General features: G+C 40.9%; 1 protein-coding gene and 1 long non-coding RNA gene across 6 annotated transcripts in view; one reads left to right on the forward strand and one right to left on the reverse strand.

Annotated features, from left to right (window-relative positions):
* LOC128738940 (tyrosine-protein kinase Src64B) overlaps positions 1-25,897 on the reverse strand; it is a 169,496-nt gene that overhangs the window by 13,679 nt on the left and 129,920 nt on the right. For all 5 annotated transcript variants that reach the window (XM_053834439.1, XM_053834437.1, XM_053834436.1 and 2 more), the window contains exon 3: positions 1,433-2,766. In XM_053834439.1, coding sequence (XP_053690414.1) covers positions 1,433-1,661 — 229 coding nt within the window. In that variant the 5' untranslated portion in view covers positions 1,662-2,766. The remainder of the gene's footprint in view (positions 1-1,432; positions 2,767-25,897) is intronic.
* On the forward strand, positions 12,096-12,967 carry LOC128738941 (uncharacterized). The gene is made up of 3 exons (XR_008412133.1): positions 12,096-12,202; positions 12,266-12,295; positions 12,426-12,967. It is a non-coding gene; the product is annotated as an uncharacterized LOC128738941 (long non-coding RNA).

Genomic DNA, 25,897 nt, shown 5'->3' on the forward strand with positions numbered 1-25,897 from the left:
GTGAAGTCCTATGGCAGTTTGCTTGATTGCAGCAATAATAGACATCTTACATTTGATATTATCGGTTAGCGTTGCGATGAAATTGAACAAATGAAATAAAATGATCTTCAATAAGCAAACAGGTGCTGTGAGAAAAGATTAAATATTGCAGAGTAAAATCTAGAGATTTCCACATTTACATTGACAACTTTAGTTTAATTAGTTTAATTTTAGTTTAATTAGTTTAAACTTTAGTACAATTTTGTTTTAAAGCAATATTTTCGAGTTGTTTTAAAAATATTTTATTTAGATTCAAAACAACAATCTTATTGGTCGAAACAAACTGGAGGTTTTCTTCGCCGTGTTGGACCGATGTACAAGTGTTTGAGTTGTGAATTATTCGAACACTCTGTTTTCGTCGCCCAAATTTAGAGACTGATTCAAACGTTTATTGTTTGTGCAACTGTTAATTTTTTTTATTTAAGTTATTTTAAGCATGAAGGTATTTAATAATATAAATGCATCGAAATATAATATTCTCAGTTATTGTCTCATTTAGTTTATAGACATTCTACGTTAATTTAGTGCCTCGTCTTTACATGCAGCTGTTATATTTATTAATTGAAAACAGCAACCTGCACTGGAATAATGCCTTCACTATGAATCGTTCGCATCTTGTAAGTAGTGATAATGCCGATGCGTGATTGACATGTTCGACACACTTTATCAGGCAAAATACTACAATGTTTGGTGTCAAAGGGTAAAAGCCAACGTTCGCTGTAAGTTGCGATTCAGCTCCGCCAGCTATCAGCTAGTGATGTCCGTTAATCGTTCGATTAATTCAACTAATCGAATAACTTTAAAAATATTCGAATAATTTTTAATCGAATACTGCCAGCACGAGTAGTTGAATTAATCGAATAGTTCAAAGGAAATAATATGAATGCGAATACTCCCCGAATAATGGCCGCTAATCGTTCATAATCGTTCGATTAATCGAATTAATGAAAAAAGTATTCGAATATTTCTAATCGAATACCACTAGTACGAATAGTTGAATTAATCGATTAGTGCAGACAACGCTCGCCGATTAATCGGTAATCGAATAATTGAAAATTTCGGACATCACTACTATCAGCTACAAACAAGAGAAGATAGTCGTCTTATTTTTTTGCTCAACACAAGGGCTAATACAAGCCTGTCTCCGGTGTCAAAAATAGTATAAATTAGCATAGTGCTAACGAAATTTTAATTTTGAAATGTAGTGTGTTCCGATACTTTGTTAGACTTTAGGAAGCCAACCATCAATCATATTTTCCTGGCACGTGGCCCTTTCCGCACTATTTAGCAATTCAAAATGTTCATTTCAATTTTTCGTTTAATTATTCATGCAGACTATGAAGTCACAAGATGCTCAATTTTACAAAATAGAAAAGGAAGAACGAAAACTTACGCTGTGTCGTCCTCGGTCGGATGATGTCCACGCCGCCTTTGGGATGCTTAATCAACTGTCCCCGGTTCGGGTCCGGGGTGTATCGGGAGTCGAGCGAACCACCGCCGCCATTGTTGTGCTTTGGTCCGGACAGGTTCGATGTGAACGAGTTTTCGCCTTTCTTGTAGCCGCCCGGATAGCTGAGGGCCAGTTCCTGATCCTGACGTTTACTGCAACATTTATTGCCCATCTTACACAGCTGCTGTGGGTGAAATTCCGCTACTGTGGAGTCGAAAAGCTATCGGAGCAAAATATTCGATACACTCGATTCGAAAGGTGATAAACTCTTTGATCGCTATGCTGTGACACTGCTACGGCGCCGTTAAAAAGGGGGCGTGGTTGGTTGTGCTGCTGCTGTTGTGTAAACACGCTAAAATGTACGGTTTTTTTTACGCCTGTGGCCTTTGGTAATGGTTTCAAAGATATTGTTTGTTGGCTTCCGGCTCCAGGCACCAGTGAACTTTTCCTTGTAATTATTGTTACTTTTCGGGGGATCGGATATGTGCGTTCCGTTCCTTGTTGTTTGACTGTCCTACACAGACGGGATTAGACCCACTACGATTACGACTTTGTTTTGCTTAGAATTAATTTCTCGACTATCTTGGCACGAGTTAAATGCTGCAGTTGCGCTTGTTTCGAAATGAATTGGTGATTTCTTGATGCTTAACAGTGTTTGCGATAGCCGTGTTAAGGCGATGAAGGGTTCATCTAGGAATGCGCTGATGCGAATATGAGATCAACGTTAATAATACAGTCATCTAATGAAGTGGAAACCCTTTTTCGAGAATATTGGGCGCCCGGCGGAAGGCATCCGCCGCTGGTCAACTTTTCTTGGGAATTAATTATTTCCCACTTTTGTCTTTGTTTTTCACTTTTTGATGCATTTTTTGCTTCAAGAAAACGCTGCACTTGAATGCAAGAACCTCACGATGGGAAAAGTCAGATTTTTTCATTAGTCGCAGCTGCTGTGAGTGGTTCTTGAGAAAACAAGTCAGAACTACGGCGGCAGCCCAGTGTCGACGAAGAAGATAAAAGTTTCGGGCTAACGCTTTCTCTACTTATTTTTTCCTTTGCTTTTTACGTGTTTCACGAAACTGCTCGGTGGCGGACACGGAAACAAATTCCTGTTGTCACCGCTGGGCGCGTTTTACTGGCAGACCCGTTCTTGTGGCTGCGGGCGACAAAAAAGCAAATCTATTCTCAAGAGGTCGTTTTTAACTGCCATTTTTAAGTATCGCCGTGTTTCTCCGTGGTACTATGCGGTTGCCTAGTGGGTGGGACTCCGATGCTACGATCTGAAAAAAAAGAAAAGAACAAAAAAAAGTTGAGTGAAAAGTTTTTTACTTCATGGGTGCGTTGAAGGGGGAATTGTTCATTCATCATCGATATTATTATTACTACTATTTTTTATTTCCGCCTGCGAGCGACTTGAGGAACAATTCGCTGGAAATAACTTATTTTGAACAATCATTTTTTTGCTTGAGTACCCACTTCTACCGTTTGTTACGGCTTTTCGGTCGATTGGTCACGATATTTTGTGGAATAAAATAAATATTGCTTTTATAGCTGAACTACTTTAATGCTTTCTTAGTGCCGAGAATTTGATGTGATTTCATAGTGAAAAAATGCTCACAAATGAGCAAGTTTCCATCGAGTCATGAAACAACCATTTTTTTTTTCAAATAGCCTAAGAAGTAAGTGACCAAAGGTAACTGAATTTTTCACTTATTTGCCAGGAATTTTGTAAAACGGAAATTGATTCAAGTAGTACTAACGTTGTCCCATAACGCTGTAATGTGTCTATATAAAAATTAGGAAATCTCGCAAAAATTATTTTAGCCCAAGTATGTAAAATTAATAACCGTAGAGTAAAACAAATTGCTTCACATTTCCGTCGCGTCGCGTAAGTAAAACTCTCTTCAAATTAATGTTAGGGATAATTACCATACACGAATTCCCGACGATAAAATCTGGATAAACCCGAAATAAAAAAAGGGAACAGCAGACCGGGACCATCAATCCTAATAACCCGAAATGTCAAACATGTGGTCGACACATTTCAAGTACATATTGTTCTGCCCAAATAAAAGGACCGCTCGTGTGACTGCTGGTGCTGCTGCTGTTGCTTTTCGCTTGGAGTTTGATAATAATATCAATACAACTGCTGTAGAGCAGAACCGAATAAAGCCCCCTTCTTTTATTGGAAGAAAAAGGGATAAACCACAAAAGCAAAGAGCCAGTCGAACACAATCAACTGCTGGCCTGGCACTGAGAGGAATTTTCTCCAAAATAGCCTCTTTTGAAGAATGGATAATAATTTTCCCTTCCTTTTGCCGTGCGATTCTCCGTATGCCGTCGAACAAATTTTAATTATTTTATTTAAGAACAGCAGCGGCAAAAACAAGGTTTTGAACATGATAAGCTCCGAGCGCATAACTCATAAAACAATAAAGTGGAAATTACGATACCGAGACGTGCTGGTTTTCGAAGTAACATAGGAAAATCCCGAAGCGGAACAATAACCACTCCCGGGGACCGGGGCCGGAGTAGAGCGGCTGACGAAGGGTGATGGGATCCGTTCGGAAGTCCGACTTTCGAGTTAAAATTATTTACCAGTCCTATTGTAGGTAGGCACCTACTACATGCACGGCCGGCTAAACCGGATTCATTGTCCAACTTTGCCGGCCGGCCACGGTGCGTGAGTTGTTAGTTGATTCTTAACGAGCCATCGCGCAAATTTTGCCTGCTGGCCGCCCGCCGCCTTGCCGTTGCTGTCTTTCTGCCTTTCGAACATTCTGGTTCTGGTTCGCTGAACAAGCGTGTCGTAAAAACGATAAAGTTTTCGCTTCCCGAATTGTAGGTATTCAACGTGATACAATGGCCTTGATTGACCATCAGAGCGCGCGATCTCTCCTCGAGTTTTATATTTGCAAGAAATAGGAATAACTGTTTTATTCACATAATATACCGACTTGTTAGGATATAAATAGAAGAACTGAAGTCAAAAACTGTTTTCAACAGAACCACTCTGTGTTATTACTGTAAGTGTGCATAAGATTTACTCGAAGGTGCTGAAAGACCTACAGAGAAGGTACTCCATTATCGATTTTGGTTGCCCAATGAACACAGTTGAATGAAGTTTTATTTGATATTTCCAAAGAAAAACTTATTTAGTAAAATTTACTGGAACCCGTCAATCAATCTAGTTTAACCTAATAAATTTTAGGGATTTTCCATTCCAACCGAAGCTCACCAGAATTTTGTGACTCTCCTTCGAACACCGGAAGCAGACCACCAAGTTTTCTCTTTAGATTGAGAATTCGACGGTGTCGGATAAAAAACCATTGGGCACCATCCAACCCCTGCGACGATCTTGACTGCTAATGCAGCTGTAGAATCTTCGTGAACGTGGTTGTCTCAAATACAAATTACACTGCTAATTAGCCAACCGGACGCTTTTGGTTTTATGGTGGTTTCCTTCCTGCAAATCAACATTAGTCATTTCCTAAGCGTAAGCAAGTATCAGCGTGTCACATTCTATATTTTCGGTCACCAAATCATCTCCTCACAGCTTCATCAATATCTGAGGTGACACCGAGATGCAATGATTTCGGTCATCATCTACCACAAGGAATTAGCCGTCACATCCGAGTCATCCCTCTCAGCGATTTAGTCGCCCCGGACCTACGTACAAGTGCACAGTACAATCTTACTATTAGAACCCAGATGAATGCTGTGTCACCTCATTTACAGCTATGTGATCAGTGTCTGATATACAACAGAACTCTTACAATCCGTTGCTGATTTTTTAATATCATCAGAACGTGCGTGGACGTGCAACCAAAATCGATGTTTTTTGCCTTCTACGCCTCTTATTCAGCAACTTCTATCCCTATCCGTCACCACGAAAAATACTAAAGCACGGAACGAAGAACAAGGAAATTCTTACCAGAATCATCGGAATAGACCCACGCGACGAAAAAAGACTATGGATTGGAAACTCGGGACGTGGAACTGCCGATTTCTCAACTTCCAAGGGAGCACTCGAGTGCTCTCCGACGTATTGAAGAGCCACAAGTTCGACGTCGTAGCGCTACAGGAGGTGTGCTGGAAGAGCTCAACGGTACGTACGTTCAGAGATGAACATACCATCTACCAGAACCGCGGCAACACACACGAGCTGGGCACAGCTTTCATAGTGATGGGCGAGATGCGGAAACGGGTGATTGGCTGGTGGCCAATCAACCCTTGAATGTGCAGGTTGAGAATCAAGTGTCGATTCTTCAATATAAGCATCATCAACGTGCACAGCCCTCACCTCATTAGTACCGATGACGAGAAGAATGAATTTTACGCGCAGTTGGAGAGTGAATACGACCACTGCCCAAAACATGATATCAAGATCGTCATCGGAGATTTCAATGCTCAGATCGGCCAGGAGGAGGAATACAAACCGGTGATTGGAAGGTTCAGTGCACACCAGCGGACCAATGAAATGGGCCTAAGACTTATCGACTTTGCCGCCTCCAAGAATATGACCGTACGTAGTACCTTTTTCCAGCACAAAATCCATCACAAGTACACATGGAGGTCGCCAAATCAGACCGAATCACAGATCGACCACGTCGGCACTTCTCAGACATTATCGACGGCAGATCCTATCGAAGCGCTAACGTTGACTCGGACCACTACCTAGCGATGGTTAAGATGCACCCAAGACTTTCCGATGTGAACATTCGGTACTGACGCCAGCCTCGGCTAGATCTCGCGCAACCGAAGCAGCCAGACGTCGCCGCAAACTACGCGCATTCACTCGAAGTTGTGCTGCCGGAAGAGGACGAGCTGGACGAAGCCCCTCTCGAGGGCTGTTGGAACACTATCAAAACAGCCATCAGCAGTGTAGCGGAGACCTCCTCGGGCATGTGGCCCGAAATCAGCGAAACGATTGGTTTGACGATGAATGTAGAAGGGTGATGGATGAGGAGAACGCACCGAGGGCGGCCAAGAACGTGGAAAGACACAAACAGAAGAAGATGCAATGAAACCAAAACCAAATTGGAACGAACTGTTCACAACGAATTCACAGCTGTTCAGAAGGCTACAGAAGCAACATTGAGCAGCATGTCGTCTTCCACATGTTGCCAAAATATTGCCTAGTTTAAACGCACCTTTATGAATGAGATATTAATTGGAGCGATTGACAGTACACAAAATCGAGGATTGCCTTGGAATCCTCTGACGTTGGAGCAACTGATTGTCCCCGACCTAGACGACGACATTGACGGTATTGCTCGCACATCGCCGAAACGATATGCAGAGCAAGTTAGATGACCTTTCCGAGAGCTCCCAAGCTGCAAGTCTCACAGTCAATGTAGCAATTACTAAGTCTATGGTAGTGAACCCACTAACTTCACATCAGCGGAACAACAAGTTCAGCAAGTGGATGACTTTCAATATCTTTGTATATAACCACGCGGATCAGGAAGACCAGGGTTGCCTTCGCCGGTCTGCGAATCATTTGGCGCCAACCAGATCACTTTACATACGAAAAGCCGAATTTTTATCTAACGTTGTATCCGTATTGCTGTACGTCTTCTGAGCGGAGACAATGCAAATACTGCAGGTATTTGTTAATCGCTGCCTGTGACATATCATTCGTGCCAGGTGGCCTGATAACTGGATATCCAACGAGGAATTTCATCGTCGATATCGTCACCGGCCGATAGTTAGAGAAATTCGAGTACGTAGATGGTAGTGAATCGGACACATTTTGCGGAACGGAGTGAACAAGATCTGTAGAGAAGCACTCGACTAGAATCCGCAAGGACAATGTAGAAGAGGCATACACAGAGGCTCATGGCGGCGCAGCTTATCTAACAACATCCGGGTTGGAAGGTGCTGCTTCTAAATTGTACAGGTAATGAAGAAAGCGTCAGACACAGAGTAGGAATTGAGATACATGGTCAAGCTGTGGAGCCACCCACCACAGAACAGAAGTGGAAGTAGAAATCCAACCACGTACATGCTACTTTTTACAGATACTAGCAAACCTGGCGGTAGCGAGTCACTTTTTTCCACGAAAACACACCAACGCATACGAATGCACACGAAAGCATGTGAAAGCTGCTATGTGATTGACAAATTTGAGTAAAAACTGCCGGCGTGTCGGCTACCTGCTGCGATAGTGAGAAAAACGAAAACAAATGTCAGATGCGGTACATTTCATAAAAAATTTTCAGTAAATTTAATTTTTAACTGGTTTTCGATTGAAAACTTTACTAATTTTTTATCAGGTTTTGTAAGAAATTTGCTGTTTTACAAGTTATTTTAAAAACACTTTTAAAATAGTGAATTGAAAGAGCATAAATTTGAAGAATACTGTAAAAGTTAGTGAGGCGACTTAACTAATCGAACCCAGCAGTGATCCTAAAGCGGTTTTTGCATATTATTGGAATGTTTTTCTACTTTACAAGATCCTTATGCTTGTTTTGTATCGGTTCAAGTCAAAGTTCTGGAGATTCTAATATCTTTCAGTCTTATCGAACCATGTTGCTCCGGCACTACATGAAAATATGAATGTTCTCTTTAGTTATCCTGTATCTTGCTTGCAATAACCTGGTTTATATTAATTCCACAAAAAATAAGTTTTTACCACTCAAGCACGTGGATTTTTATAATTTAGCGTGATATGTAACCTGTTTGCTGTCGCATAAATATACAAAAACATTATTTTCTCGTATATACTGTAAACAAACCACTGACAAAGTATATACCAAAAATAAAGTACTCAATTTTCTTACATTTTGCAATAATAATTTTACTTGTACATTGTTTCACTACATTAAGAAAATTAAAAAAGGGAACTTTTTTCCGATTCTTCAAGCAAACTGTCAACTTTCTCACCGTTCGGCTAGTTCCAAAGACCACCACCGTCAACGCATAAGTTTCTGTCGAACAGGTCAATTGGCAGTGAGCGTTCTGCTTATATAGACCAAATCATCATACCGTCAACTGACAGATAGTGGCGCCCTTGTTTACATTTTGGAAAACTTTCTTTTCCGTTTATAGGGAATGTAGCGTGTATTTTAACATTTTACAGGCATAATGGGTTTTAAATTTAGTCCCAATGCTGTTTAAACTCGACTTAAACAACAAACTTGCCGTTTAAACAGCTGAAACTTTTTTGGATTCTACGGTCTGTTTGTAAACAAGGGCGCTAGTATCTGCCAGATGACGTCACCTTGATTTGGTCTATTGCTGTTATTCGCCTCTATTAGAGTGACTATATACAGAGTGGCGACAATGTCAAAATTGGAATGATAATTATCTGTCAGTGTCATTCCAATCGAGCAGACAACCTATCCAACGCGTATGCAGGAAAGAGAAAGAAAAACCTAGGATAAACCGCATTGCATACATTTGGGATGACTTGGCGCCACTCTGTATATAGTCACTCTAGCCTCTATAACCTTCCCAAAGAAAAAGAAAAACAAAAAAGACTCTGTCACCATCACCAGTTTTGATCGCCGAATGGTTCGGACTTCCACTTCTGTTCTGTGTACTCACGCTAGTTGAAGTTAAAAAGGTGACACAAGACCTTAAAAACGGAAAGGCTGCTGGGAAGTACGGAATTCCAGCCGAACTTCTGAAAGTGGGGAGTGAGCAGCTGGACAAAGCAAGCAATCGAAAAAATCTGGATGGAAGAAAAAATGCCTTTAGACGCTTCTCATTTCCCCGATATACAAGAAGGGACACCGACTTGATTGCAGTAACTATCGGGGCATAATGCTTCTATATTCCGCCTATAATGTATCAGAATCCTTTGTCGGCGGTTAGCAGTGTGGTTTTCGAGAAGGAAGATCGACTACGGATCAAATGTTCACCGTGCGTCAAATCCTTGAAGTATTTCGGGAATGCAACTTGCGGACTCACCATTTGTTTGTGGATTTTAAGGCAGCGTACGATTCAATGAAAAGAAATCCATTATGGCAGATAATGCTGGAACACGACTTTTCGACCAAGCTAATAAAACTGGCTCGTACAACGCTAGACAAATCAAAATCAAGCGTCAGAATAGCTGGTGAAATATCAGATGCATTTGTGACGTTAGACGGATTGAAACAAGGTGATGCACTCTCTAAACTACTACTGTTTAATATGTCACTTGAAGGGGGCGGTACGAAGAGCAGGCGTGCAAAAGAATGGAACCATCGTCACTCAATCGCACATGCTCCTAGGCTTTGCGGATGACATCGACATTGTTGGTGTTGATCGTACAGCTATTGTAGAGGCATTTGTGCCTTTCAAAAGAGAATCTGCGAGAATCGGACTGATCATAAACACTACCAAAACTAAGTACACGGTTGTTAGCAGAGGTCGTGAAAGTCTAATTGATGTTGGATCTGAGGTGGAAATAGATAGGGAACGGTATGAAGTTGTCAACGAGTTCAGATATCTGGGAACTCTGGTAACATGCGACAATTACGTCACTCGAGATGTGAAGAGACGTATTCTTGCTGCCAGCGATGATTCCTCCTCAGAATAAAAAAAGAGAAGAGAAAAATTCACACTTTACTCAGTCGCGATTTATGTTGCTCCGTTTTGTTTAAACTTTTCTCTTTTTTGCTGATCGCGATTGCTCATTGTTCTTCTCATTGAGGAATAAACTGAGCAACAAAGTGTTAATACACTTTTTGGCTGCTCATGATATGGCACAATAAAATATGGCAACAATGTAATTCCCGTGCCGTTGCCTGCTGCAGTACAAGCGATTTCGAAAGTTTCTCATTTTTCGCACAATCGGAATCTAAAGTTTGTTTATATTTCTCTTTATTTGTGGTCTGTTTCTCATTGCGTGGATGTATTTCTCATTTGTGGCAGCAGTTCTGCTCATTGTGTTGAATGAAAAAAGTTGCACTTTTTGCACAATGAGCGAGGAAATGGCAAGCCTGCTTGCTGCAAATAGGACTTTCTACGCATTCCATAGACAGCTAAAGGGACGAAGTTTGCGGACGCGTGCAAAATTAGCTATATACAAAACATCAATATTGCCGGTGGCCCTCTACGGTCATGAGTCATGGACGTTAAGAGAAGCAGATCGGCGTATACTGGGTGTATTTGAACGAAATTTTTTGTGGTCAATACTTGGCGGCAAGATAGAAAATGGTGAATGACGTAGACGCATGAACCACAAGTTGTACGAGGTGTATGATTATGACGAAATTGTGAAGCTAATCAGGCGTTACAGCGGGCTGGACGTGTAGCCCGAATGCCAGAAAAAAGGTCAACGAAAATAGTGTTCAGCAGAGATCCTGGGCGAGGTCGTTGGCTTCGAGGTAGACCACGCACTCGTTGGGTATGTGCAATCGAGGAAGATGCACGCGCAGCAGGAGTGCAAGGTGACTGCGGTTGAAAAGCAGCGCAAAGACAACAAAAATGCGATGAAAAGATAATGGAAAAGTGATGAACAGATGGCGAAAATACAATGAAAAGTAAATGAAAAGACGATGAAAGAAGACAAAAATACGACAGAAATAATAGGAAAATACGTAAAACAGACAAGTAACAACAAACAAAAACATGTAATGCAACAAAACATGCAAAAAGAGCACAAAAAGCTGAAAAATATACGACGACAAGACTAGAAGCAAAAAAGGCAGTAAAAGAACAACATACAGGACGATGAAAACAGGACAAACAAGAGAACAAAGGCGAACAGCTAAGACACAGAAGACGACGAATACAAAATAAAGATACTAAAGAGATGACAAAAGACGGCGAAAAGGCGTCGAAAAGACAAATCTATGTAAAAAGAAAGTGTAGTATATTAGAAAACAGTAAACATCGAAAATAATTTACCTTTTTCAGCAAAACTAACACCTAATACTAACAAACTGTCAAATGAAGCACAAATGACAGTTAAACATTCATTTAAACTGACATTTAATTAAAAACTGGATTGAATTTCGTTTTTTTTTAAATTTTTGAAATCAAATTACAACCCTTTCTTCGGTGATAAATACACAGATAGTAAAACGCTGTTGAGAGCAACTGCCGAAATCTATCAAATAAAAATCGAAGATCAAGTGCCGGAAACAAAATGTAGCGCCTGTATTTTACTTCACGAACAAGAAAGTAGTTATTTAGACGTAAAAATTTTTTGTGTAAAATGAATTTGAATTTCTTCCATTTTTTCTTGAAAGAAATTGTTTATTCTTTAATTTTTGCAGGAATGGGCATTATAGTAATATGTAAAATAAAACTTCTACTAAAACATTTTAACTTAGGTATCCTGGCATCTATCATTTAATCACATTCACTACGGTACTGCGTTACTGAAGTACTAAAATCTGGTTCACAAACTATTTGTGGCATAATTTCGTCGCACAGTCTGCAGCGATTGCTACAAACCCTTTTGGAATTGCTCACCGGAAGAGCATGCCAGACAGTCCGTTCAGACACAGCGAGCTGCAACTGGCTGAAAAGTGTAAACAAACCATAATACTAATTATCACAAAGCAAATACAAAACACCCTGAGAACACTGAGCCGGGGAATTCGATTTCGTCATATTGCATATCCGTGCCGTGTAGCATTAGTAAACATTTCATCAACACAGACTAGATAGAGGAGCTGAGTAACACGAGACGCACGTTCCATGATGGTTGGGGCTTAATTTATAGCCGACGAATCGGGAGTGCCAGCCTCGCAAGAAAGAAAGATAGTAGGTATAGTGGGTATCAATCGCCAGCAATCCAAATTTTTTCGTTCATAACCTATGACTGTGTTACAGCAGCTGCGACAAGGAAGGAACGCATAGTAAAAGGTATAAAAATAAAACTCAATTTATAGTTGTGACAGTATTGGATTGCATTTCGACTGAATTGCACAGTGCTGGATTACATGACTAATATCTGCGCAGATACATTGTTATTCCTCTTAAATTTTGGGTTTAGCTTTGGTTCGTACAATTTACGTAATCGGTGTGATCAAGCTTCAAGCTTCGTAACCGTTCATCATAACTAACGGTTCGCCACCGTCGTCTGAGGCTATACCGAATATCATCAATAATTAGGTTTGGCAGTACTCTAACTTTTAACAAGCTACATTTTAGATGGTCATCATCGAAAATGATAATTGCAACCGTGGAATTGTGGCTTGAAATAGTTGAGTAGGTGCTCGTTTTGAGCTCTTCCGGTTGGAAGCTGCTGTCACTGGCTGGAGCTTGAACTGTTCCATTGTTTTCGGTTGTACTTTTTTGCTGGTTGTATAATAATAGCTTATTGCATATTGAATAACTTTAGATCATAATAAAGACAAACATGTAAACAAATTCCCAGTGAAAGTGTTAGTAATTTTACGTAGAAGTTCCCAAACAGTATGGCTAACTACACTGAAATTAATTTGAATAAGTTGTGCTCATTTTAAACATTTTAGAAATGTTAACTCAAAGAAAATCAACACAATGTTAAAATCCAAATGAAGAGTTGAAAAGTTGAAGAACCGTGGAATTACGATTCCTTCAAACAGCATCTAAAAACAATGTAAAGTTTCAATTTACTCTTACAGTAATGGCGCGTCCGTCGCATTGTCGTTGCCCCCAAGTAAGCCAAACTGAGAAAACGGGAGACACATTTAATGTAAGTGCCACTACTGGCAGCGGTAGGTACATGCGGCCAATCTGCACAGGAACAGCTAGCTCGCACAAAAGTGTAATTAAGTTAGTCCATGAATTTTAAGTGTCGCCCGATTCCGCTTTTTGTGCCGATGCCAGGAAAATACGGACATGTTTACGATCTCCCCAGAGAGGGGGAACAGGGTAAGGCAGCATCGCTCGATATTTCATTTCAATTACCTAGATTGGCGACGACTAGCCTCGAGCTTCTTGTGACTCTCCATGCTTGGGTGAAAATTTTGTTGACTATTCGGAAAATCCTGTTTGTGTCAGGTGTGGAAATCTTGAAATTATTACTTTTTGTATGAAAATTTGTTAACATGAATTTAACTAATGAGTTTTTTTTGATAAACTATTTCTGTCTCAACAAGATTGAGTTTGAAAATGTTGGCCAACAAGGGTTCAGCATAATATTTATAACAATAAGAGAGATGCGAGAGGTTTGGAAAAAAATGTTTATATTGCAGAGAAAAGTTATGCTAATAAACTGAGCCGGATGCAAACAAAGCAAATCTGGCTAGCTTTGCAGCAAGCTCGGCACGAATCATTTAACTGTAGTATGTTTTGCTGCATAAACTGATCCAAATTGCGAACTAGCGGCGGAGGCGATGAAAACATGCCAAGGGGGCACGGAAAAAACGGGAGGCAGCTGGAGCAAACCGGACCGGAATGCGGTGTTGCTGCGATACTGCAGGAAGAACAATCTTCTAGGTACTCGAGCTGAAACGAATGTTGCTTATGATAGTAAATACTGGTTTCGTGTACCGTGGCACCATTAGTTACAGGATTACCCGGAGAAGATCTACACATCTTGATTCACGTTGTACGATATGAAGATGCATACATTAGGACGGTACTAGTTCAACCGAGACCGAGGCTTCGGTCGACGCTTTTATGGCACGACTGGCTAAACCGTAGCAAGTATAATCCCGTTTCAACAGCCAATAGAGCGCATCGGCAATTACCTGTACCTGCGATCTGTATTAGTTAGCAAGGGGATTTTTCCTTTCTTCCTATGATTGCCACAGCACAGCCAACGAAACAAACCTAATCGATGAACACAATGCCGTGTTATCTGTACCGCAGTTGAAAAAGTCAATAACGGCTAGGCCAGCTATCTAATAAGCCACAGACAGGTAGAACGACACCGGCGAAAACTGAAGGGACGGTGTCACGTGTCTCGATTTTATTGTCCTGCCGCCAGTCTGACCCAGGCTGGATGGGAAGGGCAAAATTCTCTTCGCTGCTGCTGGATTCAATACTGAAATATTAATTCTATATGGCAGGCTGGCTGACCGGTTTATGTTTGCACTATAACTTATCAGTATGCAAAGTACGTTTGATTTCATTTCGATTTGTTATTGAAATTTTACCGATTGCAGGGCATTGGGTGGTCGGTCAATTTTGATAACCCATAATTGTTTGATGATTGCCTGCGTGCCGCAGTGAATATGAATTACCTACTACGCTCAAAGCGGTTTCAAGTAAAATAAATAAAATTTCAATCAATTTTCATAATCTATGTATGTTTAATGTCCATTAAATGTGAAGTTATTTTCCGCCTCGCTATTCCACTTCGGCGGAAGGTCAGTTTGCACACCTGCTTCGGTACAAGGTTATTAGTTCTCATTAGCGCGACGTCCTGTAATGGAGCGTAATAAATAGCATAATCTACAAACAAATTAGAGGATGCAACAATGTAAATATTTTCTCTCACACCTTAATTGTGGAGGAAAAAAAACCTGCTCTCTGGTGATGACCGTTGGATGTGGCTGGCTCTGGCTCATTGCACAAGATATTTGTAAAGATCAAAATGCGCATCCATTAGTGTAATCTCCTTCCCAGCGTCTTAAGCAGATGGTTCTTCGTACTGCATATATTAAGATGTCGGTTGAGTCAGAAGAAGATAATGAAAAGAATACTCTTACCGAGAGGTAATATCCAACTTCAATTACTTCGAATGTTTTACATTAATTCTTGAATTGTTAATGTTCCGTTTGATTCTATTTTAACAAACATTACTATCCTTTCATTTAGATAGCCAACCTTCCTCTAGTTTACAAAGAAAATCACTAGCAGCAATCGAGATACGTGAATGAAAGAACGATAAGGGACTTCTAGTTTTCTTTCCGTTTTTTTGAAGAAATAAGTATAATCCAGAACCAAGTTGAACGAACCATGATTTCATGGTTTGTTTCTTAACTGGCAGACCTCTTATTTAGTAGTTAATTTAATACGAAACTAAGAAATGTCGAACGTTTATATGTCGGTACCTAACTTTCAAACAGTACAATTTGCTTCGTTTTATTAACTTGTGGTGTTAATAAATGGCTAAAGTTATCGTTTAAACGAATCGCTCCCCTGCTGTTGCTTATTTCAGTTTTATTACAGCAAATTTTAAATGAAAATGTCAAACGAAAAGAGCAATTGTTGAACGTTTATTATGTGCCCGTTTGAATAGCTTAACGTTTCTCGCTTTATTTACCTTTGATGTGCAATCGAACCAATCGAATAGTTGGAAGTTACCTATTAAAAACCCGTTGCAGCAGTTTACTAGGTTCTCATTAGCTTGTAATCACAACTGGTAAATGAAGAAATAAAGCGGCAACTTTATTGTGCGCCATTTGTGTGGTGTGATTTTTTTTTTTCTTTCGTTTAATTTCTTGTCTCGTATGGTTTTACCAATAAACAACACGATAGCACGATTTGCCAGGCAAACATCAATCAGTACTAATGATAGAAAGTGTGAATAAATAATATAAATTGTATTAGGTAATATGTCATGCTTTCAAATGGTGTGAAACTAAGTTTCAACTTCAACTTCAATGGTTAATCAGCAATTGTATCCTCCAGTCCAAATATAAGCAAATATCGTTGACAGAATTTCGCACAAAAAGCGAAAGGCTGATCCTGAGACACTGCCCCGTTATTGACGTAAAAAGCAAAACAAAACAAAGCCGAGGTTGTTATTGACCTAGGAACGTCGTTATTTATGAAAATACTTTCATTTAAAGCCTAGCTGAAAGTAAATGCGGACGCATAGAACAACCTATAGTTCGGAACTACAGTATTGCAAAAAACTCCATGAATGACTGGATTGCTGTATTTTTATTCAGATTTAAGTTTCACAGTAGATGTGTACTCCGATTCTGGTTCTGGCGTGCTCTGGTTCTGATATAATCTCAAATTTTTTTCTTAATAGACCTCATTATACCATGCACAGCTGAAAATACGCATTTCTTAGCACTATTAGCTGTCCCCCTCTTCGCCGAATTCGTTGTTCGACCATTGCCCAAAATTCCGGACAAGAAATCAACATTATTTGCTGCATAACATTCTAGCACCACTTTAAAGTAGTGACAGTTAGCTAAATAAATCTTCAGTCCACAGCTACATACTCCCTGCCAGATCAATGCCTTTTTTGCGAATTTATCAGCAAATACGAACTTATACCTGCATGGCACATCGCCACGCCCAGGTTCAAAGTAAAATTTTTGATCGGGAAACTGCTCGAAATCCTTTTTCACGTAGGTTTCATCGTCCATCAAAATATATCCGTTGAATTTTGTCGAAACTTGCTCGTACAAGCGCCTAGCATGCTTCCTGGCTACCAAATTCTGCTTCAAGTGCGGACTCGGATGTTTACTGGCACGGTTAGACCTATAACCTTCTCGAGCGAGAATATTCCGCGTGGTTTGATAGTTGGTATCAAACCTTCTAGCCACTTTCCGGATTGGACTTGACGCACTTTAATAACTTCTCTTGAGCTCTCAGTCCCTAGTTTCGGTTTCTTTAAAAGATCTTTGTCGCCTTTCCACACCTACGTTCTCCTTATAAACTTTCAGAACATCGCATACTGTTAATTTTGACATGTTTAGCACTTTAGTCAACTTTGATCCAAACTATGGATCAGGATTTTTCAGGTGTTTGTATGTATATGATTTTGTTACGTCGCGACGCGTCGTTGGAGTTCCAATTTGTACCGCTCCGCAACGTAGTGGAATATTTTGACGAAACTTGCTCCATTTGTTCTTCCCAAACATGTAAACAAAGTCAAGTCAAACGCACGAGGGGCTACCAGATTTACTGTTACTCAGAAGCTTGCGGATGCATAATACGTATCTGTGAAAATAATCATCTGAATGATCTGATTCTATGAATATTTTATTTATTTATTTACTGGTCTTCGACTATGTCGCACAGGCAGTTCTTAATATAGACTTATTCTAAGTTTAAAGGTATTTCTGGTTACATTTAAATCGTAACAGTCAGACACAATATTAAATTCACGAGAACACACGTCAATTGGATTACTTCGGGCGAAGAGAGTACGATGTAACGGCAGTCTAAAGAAATCCGCTCGTCGGATATGCCTAGGTGGTACGTTGAACCGAACTTGGCCTAGCAGCTCCGGGCTATCAATATTACTTTCCAGAAGATCGTATATAAACAAGCTTTGCAACATAGTTCTCCTGTTGGTCAAAGTAGGTAGGCGTATAAGAGCACATCGGTGTTCATACGGAGGCAGACGAATTGGATCATTCCAGGGTAGCATTCGCAGAGCATATCGAATGAAGTGACGCTGGATTCGTTCAATCTGGTTGATATGGACAGCAGCATGGTAGGGTGCCCATACAAGCACAACATATTCCAGAATACTGCGTACGATCGCACAGTAGAGCGACTTCAGGCAATAGATATCGTCGAACTGCTGCGTATTCCTTTTAATGAAGCCCAGCATAGCGTAAGCCTTAGCGGTAGTAACTGCAACATGCTGAGCAAAACATAATTTGCTGTCCAAGAGAATGCCCAAAATTTTAACAGAATTGACTCGGGTAATACTGACAGTTTCCATTTTATAATCAAACAAGATTATGCGTCTATTTCTGCAAAATGAGATGACGTTGCATTTTTGAACATTCATGTCCACCCCGTTCAGTGAGCACCAATTTAACAGCAAGTCGATGTCGGATTGTATGGTACTGCAGTCAATCGGTGATGTAACTACTCGAAAAAACATCAGGTCGTCGGCAAACATATACTTAGGAGACCTTATAGTTGAGCGTAAATCATTTACAACAAGAACAAATAATAGCGGCCCCAGGTGGCTTCCTTGGGGTAGTCCAGAGAGTATTTCAAATGGAATAGAGCTAGTTCCATTTACGCGAACAATTGCATTACGACCGGTAAGGTATGATAGTATCCATCGTGTCAGCCATTCAGGAAAACCGATTTTATCAAGCTTCGCTATCATCAAATTGTGTGGTACCCTATCGAAGGCTTTAGCAAAATCAACATACACGGCGTCGAATATTCTACCTCATGACACGGGCACTCGCTCGTCAAGCAGACTGTGCAGGCTTATCTGCTGCCATCAGGTTCTGTGCAGCTACCTCGTCCGCTTTGTTCGTTGCAGAATGCCAGTTGGCCTTAAATTTTCAACAGTTCTCGCTTCCAACAGTTTTTTTTTGGGTTTTCTACAGGTTCCGCTCAACAGATAGCCCAATATTTCACGATTGGGCGAAACGATGGCGTATTGGATGAAAAGGTTTTTATTCATTCCGTGATTTTTGTTCAGTAATGGATGCAAAATCCGGTCAAAGCAGCACAGAACAATCGTGTTGCTACAGAACAGGTAATAAACCTGTATACAGATACCGATTCATGTAAATTTCCTGCCAGACGGTTTCGATTGCAATGTAAATTTTGCATTTTAAGTCACAGGAATAGATGTTTGTGAATTTGACAGTTTCATATGCTTGAAAATGTCTGCCACCAACTAGGAAGCTGTATGAAGCCTGACTTGACGTATTTTTCGCCGGTCATCACCAATCAATCGAACTTCACCAGTAATATCGTGCAAAAGCTTCCGGAATGGTACTTTGGCCGTCTTATTTTGTTTACTTAAGTTGTTTATGATCTTCTAGATCTCGAGCGGAGGGGTTGGTTTCCGCACTCTTTCTGTCATCACTGCGACTTTCGGCTTTCGCTGTCTCCCAGTTCCAGGTTTTCTGCCTGTTAATTAACTTTCCCGAACACTTTTATCACGTTAGTGGCAGTTTAGCTGGGTACTTCAAGCCACAACATCGCAAACCTGACGTTGGAATAATTCTGATTTGATTTTGCTTGGGCACCCGTCGTATAAGGGAAGAGCAAATTTCAAAATTAAAATAGAAATATTATGCTGTACGTACACACCCATAAAAGCACACATTTTGGTTTTTCTGTTTTTCTTGTCTCTGACTTTTTCGCGGTTCAACGTAAACTCTATTTTTATTTAAGTGTAGGAGCGTTTGATGAGAAGAATCGTAAGCTGGACGGAACTGGGAGAATTTCGATATTAGGCAAAAAATATATTGCTGCTTTAGGCAATTAAACGATTACCACAACCATGTTGAACTCACGTTGAACTCACATCGAAATTTTCCCAGTTTCATTCAGTCTACCATTCTTCTCACCAAACGCTCTTCCACTTAAATAAACATAGAGTTTACGTTGGACCGCGAAAAGGTCAGAGACAAGTAAAACGGAAAGCACACCCGGTGTGCTATAGAATGACGGTGAGCACCAGACTGCTAGTTCCTACCACAATTTAGTCGATAATCGTCTGTCTTCTCGGTGGTAATGGTATATGGAAATTAGATTTGAGACTAACTAAGAGTTTAATTGTCTGAAGCACTTGGGTACCAACCTAGAAATTGTGGGTTGGAGTCCCACTTACCATTAAACTACCCAAGATATTTTTGGCCTCATATCGAAATTTTCCCAGTTTCATCCAGTCTACCATTCTTCTTCCCAAACGCTCCTCCACATAAACTCATTTTGGTTGGTAAACGGCTTGATAATGCGTACCATAGGTGCCTTGCTTACTAGGTATAAAATAGACTCTAGTCTAGAGTGATCCATAACCTCTTATCCAGCGACGCCTATCCCTGCCTCCTCGTGGTTCCAGCCGGAATACGAGCAATCTCGGTGGAGGTCGGATAACCAACCCCGGTGGAAACTAAGGTCATAGGCTGACAGGGTAGGAGAGCTCATCCGAGCTACGTTAGTGGTGATACAGTGGGGTTGATCGCAGACCTTGCAAGCAACGAAAGACATAAGTAGTAATTCGGGTCGGAAAAACCGGTAAAGACCCAGGCGACGGAAACGGGGTAACGATTGGAAATTTAGAACAAGGTACTGTGGAAGCACCCTGGTGCTTGCTGAAGAAGTGAAGGACCGCAATTTCGACATTGTAGCGTTGCAGGAGGTATGCTGGAAAGGACCGACGGTACGTACGTATAGGGTTGGTCACATCATCTATTAGATTGATCTAGATTGACAGTTAGAGACCGATTCTTTAATATTAGCAGAATTAACGTGCACAGCCCTCACCTCGGAAGCACCGATGATGACAGAGACGAATTTTACGCACAGTTCGAGCGCGAATACGACCACTGTCCAAGATATACTGTTAAAATCATCATCGGGGACTATAATACTAAGGTTAGTCAGAAGGACGAATTTAAATCGTTGATCGGACGGTTCAGCGCACACCCGTAAACGAACGAAAATGGTCTAAAACTTGTCGATTTCGCCATCTCCAAGAACATGACCATAGGTAGTATCTTATTCCGGCATAACCTCTAGCATCGATACACCTGTAGATAATTCAACCAGATGGAATCACAAATCGACCATTTTCTGATAGATAGTTATGATGGTTTTGAGACTGTTGAAGTGCCGTGAAAACAGCCATTAACAGCGTAGCAGAGAACATCTTAAGCCGTGTGGTACCAAATCGATAAAATGCATAGTTTTTTTTGTTAGATTATAGTCACTTGAACAGCTTAGGTCATTCGTGACTTCTGCGGGGTTGGGATTTGAACCCGGGTCCTCGCAGCGAGAGGCGTGCATGCTAACCACTACACCGGAACTGACCCCTAAAATGCATAGTTTGACGAAGAGTGCTAGCAGATATTGGATGAGAAGAATGCAGCGCAGGTACAATTGTAGCATAGAGCCACCCGTCAGAATGTGGAGACTGTGGATGCAAACAGAAGCGGAGACAGCAAGTCCGACTCTTTCAGGAGAAGAAGCGTCACCAGGAGGAGAAGGAGTGCGAAGAAATCGTGCAGCTGTACCGCTTTCACGACACACGGAACTTCTATCAGAGACTCAACGAATCTTGCAAAGGCTTTGTGACGTGGGCCGAAATGTGCAGAAATAAAGATGGAGGTGTTTTGACTGACGACCGTGCGGTGAACGAATGGTGGAAATAGCATAGAATATCTGAATGACGTGCATGCGGAAGACCATGATAGCGAAGAAAGTGACCATATTGGTGTAGCGGGCAACAAAGATTGTGCCACCCGCATCGATAAGGGAAGTTAAAGAAGCCATCCAGCGGCTGAAGAACAACAGAGCAGCGGGAAAGGATGGCATTGGAGCAAAACTTATTAATATGGGCCCGAACAAGTTGGTCGGCTGTCTGCATCAACTGACTGTCAAGATTTGGGACACGGTACGACTACCGGAGTAGTGGAAAGATTAGGTTATTTGTCCTATCTACAAGAAAGACGATAAGCTGGATTGTGAGAACTACCGAGCGATCATTATCCTGAATGGCGCCCACAAAGTGCTGTCCCAAGTCATCTTCCATCGATTATCTCCAATAGCCAATAGATTTGTGGGAAGTTATCAGCCTGGCTTCATGGAAGGTCGGTCTACAACGGAACAAATCTTCACTCTGCGGCAGATCCTCCAGAAGTGCCGCGAATTCCGAGTCCCCACGCATCACCTGTTCATTGGTTTCAAAGCCGCATATGATAGTGTAAACCGACAAGAGTTATGGAAAATTTTGTGCGAAAACGGCTTTCCGGGTAAACTTACTAGACTTATCATGGTTACGATGGATGGGATCCAATGCTGTTTGAAAATCTCGGGTGGATTGTCGGACCCATTCGAATCTCGCAGAAGACTTCGAAACGGAGATGGTCTTTCCTGCCTGCTATTCAACATCGCAACATGAAGGTGTTATTAGACGAGCGGTGATCGAAATGCAGGGTACAATTTTCAATTAATCCAGTTAATTTAACTGCTCTGCCAACGACGTAGATGCTGTCAGCAGAACATTTGAGGAAGATCAGTACACCAGACTGAAAAACGAAGCGGAGAAGATTGGATTGAAGATAAATGCATCTAAAACGAAGTAAATGCTGGCGGGCAGGACCAAGTGCGACAGGTTCCGCTTGGGCAGTACCATGGTAATCGACGGGAATGAGCTTGACGCAGACGACGAGTTCGTATACCAGCAGTGAAGTTAAAAGGCATATTATCAGAAGTAGTCGGGCCTACTACGTACTCCACAAATACTTGCGGTCGAACAATCTGAGTTTCCGTATAAACTGCACACTGTACAAAACGCTAATTAGACCGGTTGTGCTCTACGGGCACGAAACGTAAACACAGCTAGAAGAGGACCTATGAGTACTCGGAGTTTTAGAATGGCGGGTGTTAGGAACCATTTTTGGCGGCATGCAAGAGAACGGTGTGAAGTATGAACCACGAGCTCGCGCGTCTCTACGACGAACTCGGTATTCAGAACGTGGTTAAAGCTACGTTACGGATACGTTGGGCAGGACAAGTTGCCAGAATGCCGGACAACTATCCTGCAAAAATGGGTTTCGCATCGAATCCGGTAGGAACAAGACGAAGAGGGGCACAGCGACCGAGATGGCAAGACCAGGTAGAACGAGATCTGGCGAGCCCTAAGTGCCCGCGGAACTTGAGACCAGCTGCCATTGACCGAATTATATGAAGGAATTACGTTACTCAGACCAGAGTCATAAGACGTTAGGCCAACTAAGTAAGCAAGCAATTATTTTGTTGCAAAAATGCACTATTAAAATTAATATTAAGACGATTATATTTCATTATAGATAGTAGAGTAAAGATGAACGATACATATACATTATAATCATTGCTTCAATGATTCTCCCTCTTCTAATTTTCCGCTCTTTCGCCTTCACGTCTTGTCCAACTCTTTTTGAATACTATGAACACCTTTGTTTCATTATTTTTTTTCTATCGTCTCCTCCGTTGATTGTACAAACTACCGTAACAAAATATTAATGTTTTTTGCATGTTATGTTTATGAACTTTCATGCATGTTTATTATTCACCTTCCTAAAGCCAGAAAATTCCTTTCTTACGATTTCTCACTGATAATGATAATGTTGATTTTGACAATGATGATGATTATGATGATGATGATGAATCGTGAGTTATGACATGCAACAATTTTTAAATAAAAAAAAGAATTTTATAATTTCAGGGCGGAAAGTCAACAGTTGTCAAAGTAGAATCAACTTAAAAAAATTCACCCGGATAATCGAGTCCATAGCAATATAAATTTCCATAAGATAGATAAGTACCTAAGATGAAAAATTTGGGAAATTAATAGCCGAATTGATCAATGTCAATTCCAGCCTAACGCGTAACCCATAATTGCCCATAAGTGATCATCAAGGTTACATTTTCCGTACAATAAATGAACTTTCGATCCTTTCCGAGCTGCAAAAGGCAATATATAGCCATCACTTATGTCAACCGTACCGAGGTGTCATCAGACCATATGCCAGCACTTCAATTGTGACATTTATTTCCCATTAACTTATGTTATTCGTCTCCATCCCCACACGTATAAAGTACTGCCGCTGTCATTTGCTGTATTTTTATTATTGTCGCTTCTCATTTGCATCGACAGGGCCACATTGACGAACATACATACCTACGCCTAATGACGATTTTAAAACCCCAGGATAAAGGCATGTGGATGTCGCACAGCCATCAATGTTGGATACAGGCGAATTTCGTGCGTTATGCAATGCCCGACTGCTAGGTACAGGACGACAGGGAAGTCAGTCTGGTAACAGCCTGTGGGTTTACGCATGTGTGTCGTAAAAATTCAAGCAGCAGACTCAGACATATTGAAAAGAGTACGGTGCATTACCACCGTAGGTACCTATGTGTGTCGGCAAGGTATTGAGTTAATAATTAATGTAAGCTACGTTGGTCTCCCTGATGGCATTTCACAGTATGTGGTTTTAAAATGAAATTCACTGAATGGCACCCAAAACTTGCCATCGTTTTTTTGTTCACTCTAATCTTTCATGGGATGCACATTTTTGTCTTGAACCGATGAGATTCTAAGCCACAATAGGGATGTAGCCTGTGTTGGTTCGGAACGCATGCAGTTTGTTGGAAATATGATTTTAGTGGAAAATGACATTTACCGTGGAGTAAAAGATATACTGACAGAAGTTTTGGGTGCAGAATTAGCAGTGCATTAATGATCTAGCCATTAAAATGTTCATATTATTTTTTTACCCTCTATAATTGCTAGTTAGCTGAAGACGATCATTGGTATCAGGAAAATATGTGAATAAATATTGTCTTGCATTGTATTGTTTCAAATGGCTGTAGTAGGTATATGATAATGAAGACATTGACGTTCATCATCATTTATATCCTCTTATGGATGTGAAATCAGCGGTATGTTATATAACTCTGTGCGCATATCTGCAACGTTTTACGATACTATTGAGCAAACCAAGTACATAATTAACAACAGAGTACAGGACATTCGGCCGTCTTCTATTTTAGGCCTGGGCTACAAATTTCTCTCAGCTCAATTATTTTGTACACCCGACAAACATTTTTGTTATTTAATACCTTATTAAGGTGAAACGGTACTGAATCCAAACATGGCCGGAAAGATGGTGCCCATGTGAGGATATGACCTCACATGGGCGCCATTTTTCCGGCCATGTTTGGATTCAGTACCGTTTCACCTTGAATGCTTCTTTCCTGAAAATTAACTGTGTAGCGGTTGAATAAGCTACTATCGTGTATGCTCTGAAAATTCATAGCATTTTTTGCTATTTTTCCCAAATTTTATTTTACGAACTGGGGTTGTTGTTATTTGTCCTTAAAGTGTACTATCCCACGGTTTAATTACCACAACCAATTTACATGTCAAACGTTGCAAGTCTACCGTAAAATTTTACACGATCAATAAAATATTCCTACGGAGATTTCATCGTTTTTCTCGCCACCTTGCCTTATTTCCCCAGTTGCCATACTGCAACGTGATTAATGAATAATTCCAGAAACAAGGAGCCGTCACATACAGAGGGAAATTGTTCCAGACCGGAGCTGATGTTATTGACACACAAACATACACACTCACATGCACGTGGCAGTAATAACGCCTGGAGTTGCCAATATTTTCGCCTGATATGACGAACATCTCTTTATGAGATAGGGATTTTACCGGGCACCAATAGCTAGCTGGCTGTCCATCATAATCGAAGAGTGTTGTTTCACATGCACGCAATTAGCCCTATTTTGGATCGCACCCACGCATTCCGGTAACGTTTGCGTAGGCGTTGATAACAACCCAGTTTCGTTCGAACATTGCAAGCGATTCCACAATCTGCTGCGGTCTAAATTGGATTGCTTATGCTAAACAAACTCACTTTTCGTTGAATAAACCATGTAGATTTTAGAAACTGAAAAGAACCTCCTTCGCAAATGTATAAATTTGCGCTGTCATCCTCAATCACGTTTTTTAAAGAGTTCAACCCCAAAAAAAAAAGGTTTCCAACCCAAACCCAACTGATTTCGAATACGCAACCAACACACTGTCTGTCGTTGATTAGTTTTTCTCACGGAAATCCCATCGCCGTTCGGTAGGTACTCCACTCG

The sequence above is a fragment of the Sabethes cyaneus genome, chromosome 2, assembly GCF_943734655.1.
Source record: "Sabethes cyaneus chromosome 2, idSabCyanKW18_F2, whole genome shotgun sequence".
NCBI classification, from domain to species: Eukaryota; Metazoa; Arthropoda; class Insecta; order Diptera; family Culicidae; genus Sabethes; species Sabethes cyaneus.